Genomic DNA, 12,435 nt, shown 5'->3' on the forward strand with positions numbered 1-12,435 from the left:
GACAAAAAGCCCCCGGCCCCCAAACTTCCCCGAAACGCCCTGCTTGTTGGAAAAGGAGAATCCCCCCGTTTTATTCCCCTTTCCGTTTTCTTCCCTAAAACCGTTCAGCGGACAGCCAGGTGCACCATTCCTTCCCAGATCACTCTAGTGATTTGCTTTTCCTGACCACAAGTAGATGGCCCTGCACGCCTGTAGTCTGTGAGAGAACTGGCGGGCGGAGGTGACGGGAATGGGGGGAGAGGGAGAGTGGGCACCAGGGGGCGAGGGGCTGGCCGGGCATTGGAGCTTGATTGGGTGTCTGTTGATTTTACGTTGCAAAGAACAAGGCAGCCACCCCTCTTTTCTACTCGTGATTACATTACAGTAAAGAGGTTCAGAAAAGAGGGAGACTTCACCCGGAACTCCCAAGGCTTGGAGGTGTGATCCCCCAAAAGTTTAGTCGGCGAATGGGAGACTGAAGGGTGACGGGAAAGGGGCAGGCGCGCTCGGCGCTCTGACTGGGCGTGCGGCGGCAGGATTTTAAAGCGCTCTGCCTCGGATCGCCTGCCCCGGGTGACCTCCCAGACCTGCCCTGGTGGAATCCGGACTTGCCCCGCCGAGATGACGAGGTACCTTCGTTTCGCTAACCTAACGGGAGGGATTTCCGAAGTTAGCGGCTTCCGGGATGAGTCGGGGTAATACCCCCGCCCTCTGAGCGTGGGCTGGATGGATGTCTAACCCGGATCTAGGGAGGATGGGGGTCGCGGGGGAAGCCGGGGGCTTCGGGGTCCTCGACACCCGCATCCCCGCACGGCGCACGCTCTGTCTCGAGTTTGCGTTCTCCGAGTTAGCACCGCGAGCTTGGGATTTCCGTGCCCCTCTTTTGTGGCTTTCGGGAAACGCCGGAGTTCCGTGTCCTGTTGGGGGTTGGGGGATGGAGAAAAGGTCTCGGGGATCTTGTTTAAAAAGCAAAAGCTAACTCGCCCCGATAGCTCCTCTGCAGCTCCCGCGGCCGGCGCGGCCCCAGTTTCGGGTGGCCCCGTGCGGGGCGTGGGCGCTAGGGCGGCCAGGTGCGGCGGGGGCGCAGGCTGCACTCCCAGCGCGCGGGGGCACCCGGGCGGCGCCGGAATGCCCCGGGGCGCGGGAAAGGCGAGAGTAGCCTGGCGCTCCCCCCATGGCCCTAGTCTCTATCCACCCCAGAGCCCGGCTTCAACAGCCCAAGGAACTAAGAAGAAAAAGGAATGTGCGCGGGGGAACAGGGGATCCGGGCGGGCTGAGTGGCCGCTGTTATGGTAGAGATAGAAACAGAGGTAGAGATGGACAGACAGCTCAGCCACGCCAAGCGCGAAGCCCATCCGCCCAGCCAGAAAGCTCGGAGATCCCTTGAGCTTCCTACAGTTGGTGAAAATATAACAGAATCACCAAAAAAGAAAAAAAAATTTCTTTCGTTTGACACGCGCTCCCTTGGTGCACATGAAATGCGGAGGGACACGCGAGTCTCCCAGTTGCGCAAAACGGCACCCCCGCGGTTCCCCGGGGAATTACTTCCCCCGTGGCCCAAATTGCGAAGCCTGGGGTCAGAGGGTCTCTGCGCACCCTGGATAGCGGGGGTGAAAACAGATCCCCTCGCCGGTTGCAGAAATCTTTAAGTCCCCTACGCAAGTCCCGCCCCCGGGAAGGAATGCCTAATTTGCCATTTGGAGGATCCTTTCCCACAAACCTGAAGGTGCGGGAGTCTCTGGAACACCCAAGAATACACTAGAGTCCAGGCTACTACCGCGATTGAATACAAATCCTGCCAACTGACAGAACTGGAAAACAGGGTTGGTGGTGGAGATACAAGAAAAATCATGAACGGGAGAAATGCATTCCTATGATAGCTTGTATTTTACTTGAAAGAAAAATAGAGAAAAAGAGCCACCAGCAGGTAGATCGTGGATAAACAGCTTATTGCACTTGCCTGTAATTTCCATTTTCCGTTATGAAATTGTTTGTCAATAATTGCAAATGGCTACAGAAACCACTTTAGTTTACCTTGGTCACTTGCTTGTGAATAATACCGTGAAAGATCTCTGTAGGAGGCACAGTCAGCTGTGTGCAATTCATTCTCTGGTTCTTGAAAATGTGTGCCTTGATAATTTTGAAAAGAAAAGCTTTCTCCATCAGGGAAAACGAACCAAGATTTTTTAAAATGCAATTTTCCCATTTTAGAGTCAACTACAGGTTGTACCATGTCTAAGATAGAGAATTTTGCTTCTGAATAAGGGATGTGGGGAGAAATAGATGACGGGAGGCTTTGTAGGAGACAATTGACCCGGAATAAAGAAGAAGATACTGAGAACACAGCTCTCTATACTGTTATTTAGGCTCAATTTGTTCTGTTTGGATTGTGCTAGCTAGTTCTGCCCTATTATGCACTCTTTGAAAGTTATGGCTGCTTGAATAATTCTAAAAACATCTACATCCGAAAGGAATAGAGAAAAGGAGGAGCTGAGCTCCAATGAGTGCAGGGGAAAGTTAGAGGTCTGGAGAGAGGTGCTCTTTTCAAAGTTGGCTGAGCAGGTTGAAGCTGCTGCGGGGCTTGTTTAATTGGTATTTATGCAGCAAATAACCCGTCTGACATTCACATTGGCAATTGCGTGCCAATCTTTGTGTATGAATGTTCCATTGTCTTCAGGGCACGATGCACAGCACACTACACACATGTTTTTTTCCTTCCGAGTTTCCTTCCTACCACCTTCCTCAGGTAGTTGGAATGCCCATCATAAAGATGACCTTGCTTTAGTTGGGGGGAGTGGAGTTGCTCTGTCACAGTATCTTAAAAGAAGAGGCTGCTTGAATTTCTCTCTTCCTGGACCCACAGCCAAGACCTGTCCACATCTGCATGCTTGTCAAGTTGGCTGGCTTGCTGAGGTTCAGGAAACTTGCTGTTTTCTTGATAGACTCTGACTGGGCATCACCAGACTCACAAATGTGATTCATTCAGTAGGGACGGCCACTTCATGTTGTTCGCAGGAGAGGCTATGAGCTGAGAGTTGGCTGGCTTATTGTTTTCATTTCAAGAGAGGGATCTTGTTTTCTTTCTGCTAGGAATTGGAATTTAGATTTGGGCTTTCTCTCTTTCTTCTTTTTTTCTTTGATTTTCATTTCTACCTGGTACTTTGACAAATTGTGATAAACCCACTCACTGGGAGGGACTCTGAGCATAATATTGCCTCATCCCAGGACACCCTTTCTGAGTGGTGGGCATTGCTGTTGGAGTGATTTGAGAGGTACTATTGAGAGGCTCCTGACTCCTAGCTCCCTGCTCTGGCTTGTTGCATTGCCAGCCTTAACCATTATTAATGGTGATATTTCTTTGGTAAAGAAATTATGGCTCTCCTAGGAATCATTTTGAGAATGCAGATGTTCCATTTGGGGATGACAGTAATGCATCTTCAGGCTTTGATACTTGCTAATGAATCCACTCACTCCCTGGGGAGGGCCAAGGTAATGAAAGAACAAAGACACTGACGATGGAAGAGACCTAGTTCTGGGGAGGGCAGGGCAGGGCAGGGCAGGAGGTGAGCAGAAGTGGGAAGATCTAGGAGAGGCCTCAGAGGAGTATAGATTGTTGGACACATGTGTTGCCAATTTCATACTTTTCCAGGCAGGGTTATGCCTAAAGCTAGAAAGCTGCTGGCTATTTATTGGCTGACTCTTCCAGTGGTCATGACCCAGCGATAGAAGCATTATATTCTGCCTACAACTTAGGAAGGTTTCCGGTTGTCCTGTTTTCACAACAGGAGATTATCTTGTCACCACTTTCTTCAGAATAGCGATTTAGATGCTCAGTGGCCATGACCTTTAGTTCTCCAGGTCAGACATGGTACTTCCATTGACTTCTTCTTGCATCCTTTCCAGTTTTCCTTCAAGCTCTGTGCTCTCCATATAGGCTTGTCAGGGTTGACTTTTTTGGACCTGTGACCCTTGTTAAGATCTGACTAGCCCCAAGTATGATGAGAAAGTGGTTTTCTTAGATACACCACTTTCATATTATTTAATAATAAGGGAATATGAGATTATGCTCATAAGTACGATACACCAATAACATATTTTAGTTCTAGGACGGATTGTTAAACTAACAGTATCCCTGTGCATTCTTATAGTACTTGGCAGTTTATAAAGTACTTCGACACACATTATATTGTTTGATTTCACAAATTGGGAGATGGGGGAGAATCATTCCCCATTTTAGAAACAAAGAAACTGAGATCTGGTTAAGTGACTTGCTCAGTGCTATACAGTAAGTACTGGGGGAAGTAAGACTAGAATCAGTGTCTCCTAGGGCTCTAGAACATCCCGCTCACAGTCCTCATTATCAAATCAGAGTTAGTTTGAGATCCAGCATGGCCTCCTGCCCCCAGGGGGCATGGAGTAAGGGAAGGAACAAAATGGCAGTCCTGCATTTGAATCCTGGCCTGAAACTTTAGACACAGTCATATAATCTTTCTGTTTTCAGGTTCCTTAGATCTTGAATGGCGGCTGTGATACCAACCTCATAGTTGTATTTTAAGAGGGAAATGAAATAATGTGTCTGCAGCTCCAGGCACACTGCAGGCATTCAGTAAGTGTTGATGTCACCCACTTTCTCTCTTCTTATCTGATACATATTATAAAAAGTAGCTTCTCATTACTTTAAATATGGTCTTTTTGTGTAATAGCTGTGTTATTGGAAAAATAAGGGCACAGATTGAATTCTCTTAAATCAGATTGTTTTTTTAAATGCCTGGGATTTAGCTATTTAAAGGAAACCTGTGGTGAATTCTTTTGTAATGCAAATAATTACTTTCTAATTTATCTGTTTAGTAAGTCGAGCTTCTCCTGTATCAGATTTTTTAAAATATGAGGCTGGCTTGTATAGAAGAGCTTTCACAATCCTCTCACTGATGAAAAAAAGTCACTCAACTTGCAAACAAAATCAGTTATTGTGTTCAGTTGGCAAAGCCTTGCTCTGATGTTTGAGCATAATCTCATATTCCCTTATTATTAAATAATAGAATCTCGGAATAGGAAGCTGGAAGACACCTTAGAGATCATGTGGTCCATCTCACTCATTTCACAGATGAGGAAATGGAAGCACATAGAGGTGAGGGGACGTGTCACCTCTGTGTGCTTGGGAGTGTCACCAGCCAGTGACTGTCAGACAAAGATCCGATTCCAGGCCTCTGTTGCCAGGGGAGAGCTGTGTCTGCCCCATCCTCACTCCGCCCCACCAAGAATCCATAGACATGCATACGTATTGCAGCATGGGAGATGATACAGAAATATGATGCATTTTCAAAAACAACCCGAAGAGCTGCAAGTGTGAGCAGTCGTATGATTGACGAGAATATTCAGCTTAACCTTTTTGTTAAAGAGCTGAATGGAATGCAGCATAGGAATGCTGCTTTGGCCTTTTTATGAGAAAAAAATTACGATTCTTGGATAATGGTATTCCTCAGCGAGGATTTTACCCTATCATATTTTAATTGTACCTGCTAAATGGCCAAGGAAGATGTGATGGCAGACCCAGAGAGGCCCTGCATGCATTGGTGGGTGTGCTCCCGTTGACATCAACGTGGCCAGGAGACCTCATTTGGAGCAGAAGTGTTTGGACAAACTGCATTGGATCTTCTCAGCCCTTTGAGAGATTCAGAAATCACCTTCCTGGAAATGCCCCCAGATTGTCCCTTCCTAATTAGTACGTTATTGTTCTTCCAGAGCTAAGCGTCAAAGATGTGCACCTTTCTGAAAGATTGCAGTGGAGGGGCAGGGCTGTTCCCTTCTCGCGTGCTGCCACAGCGAGTCCCTGTAGCACTGGGGGCTTTCTCCAATGACAGACCCACCTTTTGGGACAGATGACTTTGGTGGCACTGCCACTCCTCAGCTCACCAGCTCAGGGGTTGGGGCCGTACTCAATCCCTCTGAGCCTTCTTTTCTCATTTATACAAGAGCTAATGCCTGGTGCATGAAAATTGGTGGAGATACTATATTAGGTACTTGACACTGGTACACAGAAGGTGTGTAGAAAATAAAGCAGAATTCTGGGCTCTGGCCAGTGAGGAGCTGTCCTTCTGGCCTTTTAGGAAACAGAGCACATTTAGGGGGCCACAGGCTTAGGGTCCAGCCAGGGTGCCTGCTCCCAGGAGCCTTAGGCCAGACAGCCCACGGAGGGCCCAAGGATGTATGATGTGCCCTGTAAGTCAGGGTGGGCAGGCAGGGAAATGCACAGGAAGGTCTATGAGGGTTCATAGTTAAGCCTCCCCAAAGGGTTGCACGGCCCCTCCCTGTGGGCCCAGACATAGTGCTGAGAGGATTTGTCCCGCTCTGAGATTGGTTTCGGGAGTCTAGACCTCACGCCTCCTTGAAACAGTCCAGCACAGGCCAGGCTTTTGCCACATATCAGGGGCAGGTCAGTTTGAGAGAGGAGCTGTTTATACTTTAAATCAAACACAAAACATAAAATAGAGGTATTTGGATCTATAGCTCTGAAAGATTATGATTTCTTTAAAACTCATAGACTCAAACTAGGATGAGTTTGGACTGAAGCTCACAAGAATGGTACAAGAGCAAGATAAGTAATTTAAGACTGTACGATGAAACCTAACTGATGTAGTTTCTCGCAAACTTTCAAATACATTTTTCCTTAGGTTTCTTAAAAGGGGAAACTAAACCTTCTGGCAGTGGAGTCTGATTTTTATGACAGTGTATCATATTTTGAAATAACTGCAAGATTTAAATATTTTATAAGTAGCTCTGATTTTATTTTTTAAAGTGACAAACGAAATTCAGTAAAAGCTCACCAACTGGGCAAATACAGAAAGAAGTGCTCTGCTCTAGTAGAAAATGAATTACAGATTAAGTTAGCAACAATAACTCCTGTGTACTGAGCCAGATACTATGCTTTCCATGTGTGCTGTGTGGCAGATTCTATCGCCCCTTTAAAGACAAGAAAAGCAAGCTTCAGAGAGGTTACATGCAATTAATTCTATGACCCAGAGATGGAAACTCCAGCAAAAATTCAAGTGAGCTGTTCAATAAATGAAACTGAAATGAAACCAAAACTGAACCTCTCGTTTTCCATTTCAGTGCATTCAACCACTAAACAAAACTGATTCCTGCCTCACTGCTATTCATCCCCCAACCTTTTTTAAAAAATTAAAGCTCCAAACAAAGCTATGAGATACCAAAGAGAGTAAACAATATTGCAACCACCAATAATTTTAAAAGTGACTCAATTTTATTACTTTCTGGACCATGCAGCAACTGGAACTAGGTTAATGCCACATGGATAGGTAAGGATGCATTGTGATGAACAGATGGGCTGTTTGTATGTTCGTCTATAATTGAAAGCCATTTATTCTCATAAGTGTTTTAAGTACTTGGGGGATGGCTTGGTGTAAAGAGGAAAGGCGGGCCTTTGGAGAAAATCAAGACCCATCCACTCTCCCTAGACATTTCTTCTTCACCTTATTTATTCATTTAGTCTGTACTCTGTCAAAACAAGGGTCAGCCCAGCCACGTGGAATTGGTCTCAAATTCTCAACTAGTGATCGGAGTTAATGAGGTTTTACTATCATGTGACTGGTTTTCTTTGTGAAACTGTAAAACACAATCTTATTTCTCTTAATGGGTGGCCAGTGTAATTTATGGCCTATCACTTAAATAGTTTCATCCTGAAAGTCAGGTTGACTTTCTGAGTGTTTCCTTTTGTGGAATGCCCGAGGTCAGGCTGTTATTGAATCACAGATTTTCTGAGGGAAAAGCAGCTGCTAGGAGAATCGAGTGTGAGGGACTAACAGTTAACTGGTGAAAAAAATCAGAAAGGACGAAGTATTTTTGGGGGCAGCACGTAGGAAATCTAAGGCTTAATATGTGCCAGGAGGCAGTGAATACTTGTCTTAGGCTGCACAGAACTATCTCAGCCGAGTGGGCCATTGGCTGGCTAGGCTACCAGGTGTTTGCTCAGAAATATGGGGCAGTGGGCTGCTATGAGCCCTCTTTTCTAATCTGAAAGTGCAAAAATTGCAGCTTTCTTCGAAGACGTTTGGGCATATGTTCACTTATCCCCCAGGGAAGCACTATCTTTCCTTTCGAGACAAGAAGGATAAGAAGAAAATTTTATGAACTGGAACTTGAACAAGTGAATGGAAAATACAAGCAGATGTTGGTTGGCTAGGGTACAGGAGAACTGTCCAAATTTCAGGTTTCAAACCCATACATAAATAGGTTAGAAATGAGCATTAGATTAACCATCCTGCCAAAGTAAATTGGTGCTGTTTATTCTCTTAATTAGCTGTGCATTACAAATCTCAGATTCCCTGTGTTAAGTCAGTTCTCATTTTCAGTCATATCTCCTCGAAAGTCATTTGAAAAAAATCTTACGGAATTAAGAGTGAAGGCCTTAGGAAAAAACTTTGTAGATTTGCCTATAGACACTTTCATTCCAAGTTATTTCTAGTCTCGATGAAATAACTGTTTTCCCCACCGAGTCAGACAGAATTAAGCAGCTCTTCATTTGATCACCAACTCTGATTTGCTCCTAGTGATTCTGGGATCAAGGCATGTTTCCCTCAGAACTGTTAATATACCCATTGCTCCCACCCCAACAAATTAACTGGAAACCTTGACAATGGTAATAGGAATATCTTCACATGTCACCTTCCCTGCGTGTTTCATTTTCAAGTCTTTGTTTTCTTACCAGAGAAGAATAAGACAGTTTATACGAAATAGATGACTTTCTATGTTAATTTTTTTCACAAGCTACAAAACTTACACATTTTTTAGCTCTTTGGGTGGATTTCTTTCTCTCACTTTTTGTAATTGAATAATCACTTTTTCCTACTGGGTAACTTGAGGCACTAAAAATAAAAGTCATTAACAGATGACTGGCTTGTTGAATACATCACAGAAAATAATATTTTATTATGATTTTGTTGACAAAATTAGAATGCTAAATTCAGATAGCTGCAAAAACAAACAAACAAACAAACAAAAAAAACAAAAACCAAAAAAACAAAACAGATTTGAAAAGAAATGGTGCCATCAGTTGCAGGATTTTTACCTTCATGGAAATAAGGTTTATTGAAATAAAATGATAAATAAAAATACTTTCTGGCTTGGGAGAATCAACCTAATTCCTGATACTGTTCTGTTTCCCTTGCTCCAAAAGTGTCATCAATCTCCCTATTTAGATGCAGTGCAGCCGGGTGTTCAGAATCACAGGGGGACAAAAAGAATTAGTTTCTTACTGAATAGGGGACTTTTTTTTTAAGAGGCTGGCATAAACAGGGCTGCAAAATGTGAAACATGTAGACCCACTGAACTGAACCCCCTTTTTTCCCCTCTTCCCAGGAGTAATTCTGCTACAAGGCTGATTTCAAGGACATGAATTGTTGACCTCATCCCAACATCAGAACCTCAGATGTTCTAATTTTTGCACCATTCCAGGCAAGTTGATCTTATAAGGAAATAAAATTGAACCTTAGGGGTCTGATGGAAACTCACTGTGACATTCAAATCAAGAAAACTTGCTGATGCCCACGGAGCCTTTTCCCCATGGGCCCTGATGGTAGCCTCCAGAAGGTGCAGCCTCAGGTGGTCCCCCTTCTTCTGTGGCAAGAATAAACTTTGGGTCTTGGATTGCAATACCACCTGTGGAGAAAATGGTATGCGAGGGAAAGCGATCAGCCTCTTGCCCTTGTTTCTTCCTCTTGACCGCCAAGTTCTACTGGATCCTCACAATGATGCAAAGAACTCACAGCCAAGAGTATGCCCATTCCATACGGGTGGATGGGGACATTATTTTGGGGGGTCTCTTCCCTGTCCACGCAAAGGGAGAGAGAGGAGTGCCTTGTGGGGAGCTGAAGAAGGAAAAGGGGATTCACAGACTGGAGGCCATGCTTTATGCAATTGACCAGATTAACAAGGACCCTGATCTCCTTTCCAACATCACTCTGGGTGTCCGCATCCTCGACACATGCTCTAGGGACACCTATGCTTTGGAGCAGTCTCTAACGTTTGTGCAGGCATTAATAGAGAAAGATGCTTCGGATGTGAAGTGTGCTAATGGAGATCCACCCATTTTCACCAAGCCTGACAAGATTTCTGGCGTCATAGGTGCTGCAGCAAGCTCCGTGTCCATCATGGTTGCTAACATTTTAAGACTTTTTAAGGTAGGTAAAGGCATTGTCTTTCTGACCATTGTGAAAGGACAATGAAATGCTATGACTCCAACTGCAGGTTTAAGAAGAAATTGAAGATGGTGAAGGTGCTCATAGACCCTTTCCGTGTCACCAGGTTCCTCAAATGGGGCATTCTGTATGGGGCATTCTACATGTGTTGGTTTAGTTCCATTATTTACAATTAACTGGATTAATTTTGACTCTGTTTTTTTTTTTTTTTTCCCCTGAACAAAGAGAAAGGTGAAAAGTTCTGTGAAATATTGGGTCTTTGTCATCTTGGGATAACCTCCTTATTAGGCTCATTTTAAATCAAAGCATTTTTAAAGAGAATAATGAACTCTTAGCACATTTATCATGGAAAACATTTCTATGGTATTTGAGCTATTTAATTTACTCGGTGAAACTTCTTTAAGGTGGGATGCTCTGTTATGACAAAAGTTTGTTCATGAAGAAACAGTATTTATTACTAATGTGTAGATGGGAGTGACACTCTGGGAGATGAGATGGCCATAAAATTGTCAGGCTTATTATAACTGCAATAGAACAGAACCTTATTAATTCAGACTGCTCTGATACAGACTTGGAATAATTATATATAATTCTTATTGCATTAAAAGTTCAAATTTAGCAGGATAAATTAGACTTTTTGATTTAGGTTTGGTGATCTATTACCCATATGTTGCATTTATATATTGAATAAAATTGGAAATATGGAATAATATATGTAAAAATACTTTGAAAAGTATAAAGTGCCGTAAAAATAAAGTTATTGTTAACTCACCATTTTCATTAACTTTCTCATTTTATTTATTAATAACTAATATGTAGTCTTTTGTAATAGACATAATTTGTTTAATTGAAAATACTTTCACTCTAGTTTCTTACTCAGTGGGACATGAATTTTTTTAACTTAATCTGAGTTAATGAGCCTTTGTTTTATATTGTGAAAAATGGTTCTTGGCTGGGCGCAGTGGCTCATGCCTGTAATCCCAGCACTTTGGGAGGCCAAGGTGGGCGGATCATGAGGTCAGGAGATTGAGACCATCCTGGCTAACACGTCGAAACCCTGTCTTTACTAAAAAAATACAAAAAATTAGCCTGGCGTGGTGGCACATGCCTGTAGTCCCAGCTACTTGGGAGGCTGAGGGAGGAGAATCGCTTGAACCTGGGAGGTAGAGGTTGCAGTGAGCTGAGATCGTGCCACTCCACTCCAGCCTGGGTGACAGAGCAAGATGCCGTCTCAAAAAAAAAAAAAAAAAAATTCCTATGCACATTAGATTTAGAAATATTAAAAGAATATGGAGAAATTGGGCAGATGACAGGTATTGTGACAAATGTGAGCAAAGTGATGGGAAATATCACACAAACGATGAAAGGAATTAAATCAAAGGATTTCTGCCTTGGCAGATATCTTGGAGACACATCTAGTCTGGCCTACTCATGGCACTGGAATCCTCTTTGTAACATCCCCTTGAGTGGCTGTGCAGCCTCTGTATGGATTTCCCTAGTTTAGAAGAGAAAATGCTATGAGGCAACTTAATGGCTATTTTCAGATAGATGAAATTTTCTCAAATAAGGAGGATGCTAAGCAGAAGCTCTCTGTGTCTAAGGAGTACTGAAGAGGCGCAAACAGGCTTCAGGGTGTGCTGGACACATTTGAGCAGGACATTAAGAAGCACCTCTTGACAGTGAGAAGGACACAATTAAGACATATAGCCAGAGTTGCTTTAGTTCTCCATTTCTGGAAACCTTCAAGGGAAACTAGGCAGTTTTTTACCATTTCTCTTAGAGGGACTCCTTGCTTAGAGGCAAGATGTGGAACCAGAATTCTCCAGGTTTCCTCCCACATCTTGAGATCTAGGATTCCTTCCAGCTACCCCAGTTCTGTCCCATGTGGCATTTTCTGCTCTGAGGTGGTGTCCAGCTCAGACATTTCTGTAACTCTTCTCTCTGATTTGAACTCCCTCCTCACCTGCTCCAAGGCATCTCTTTTCTATTTTTAACTTAGTAGCTGTGGTTCAAAAACATCACTTTTAGAGGAGAGGAAAAGGTTCCTAAGAATCTACTCCTTTTGATTTCCTTCCCCTTATAAACCAATTCGGGTTCCTGCCAATACCATTGTAATTCCTGTGAATCCTGGCTGTTTCCTGTAGCCTGGTGCCCAGCCAATAGTGGGCAAGGATTTGAGGAGTGTGGTGGAGGAGACAAAGTGTTCATATGAGGTTTTCCAAGCTTGTTTGCATTTTTTTTT

At 43.8% G+C, this 12,435-nt stretch overlaps 1 protein-coding gene across 2 annotated transcripts in view; it reads left to right on the forward strand.

Annotated features, from left to right (window-relative positions):
- The first annotated feature begins 355 nt into the window (after positions 1–355).
- GRM8 (glutamate receptor, metabotropic 8) overlaps positions 356–12,435 on the forward strand; it is an 838,387-nt gene continuing 826,307 nt past the window's right edge. For both annotated transcript variants that reach the window (XM_011995930.1, XM_011995931.1), the window contains exons 1-2: positions 356–608; positions 9,355–10,175. In XM_011995930.1, the coding sequence (XP_011851320.1) occupies positions 9,666–10,175 (510 nt within the window). In that variant the 5' untranslated portion in view covers positions 356–608; positions 9,355–9,665. The remainder of the gene's footprint in view (positions 609–9,354; positions 10,176–12,435) is intronic.

The sequence above is a fragment of the Mandrillus leucophaeus genome, unplaced genomic scaffold (genome assembly GCF_000951045.1).
Source record: "Mandrillus leucophaeus isolate KB7577 unplaced genomic scaffold, Mleu.le_1.0 Scaffold5, whole genome shotgun sequence".
In the NCBI taxonomy this organism is placed as follows: domain Eukaryota; kingdom Metazoa; phylum Chordata; class Mammalia; order Primates; family Cercopithecidae; genus Mandrillus; species Mandrillus leucophaeus.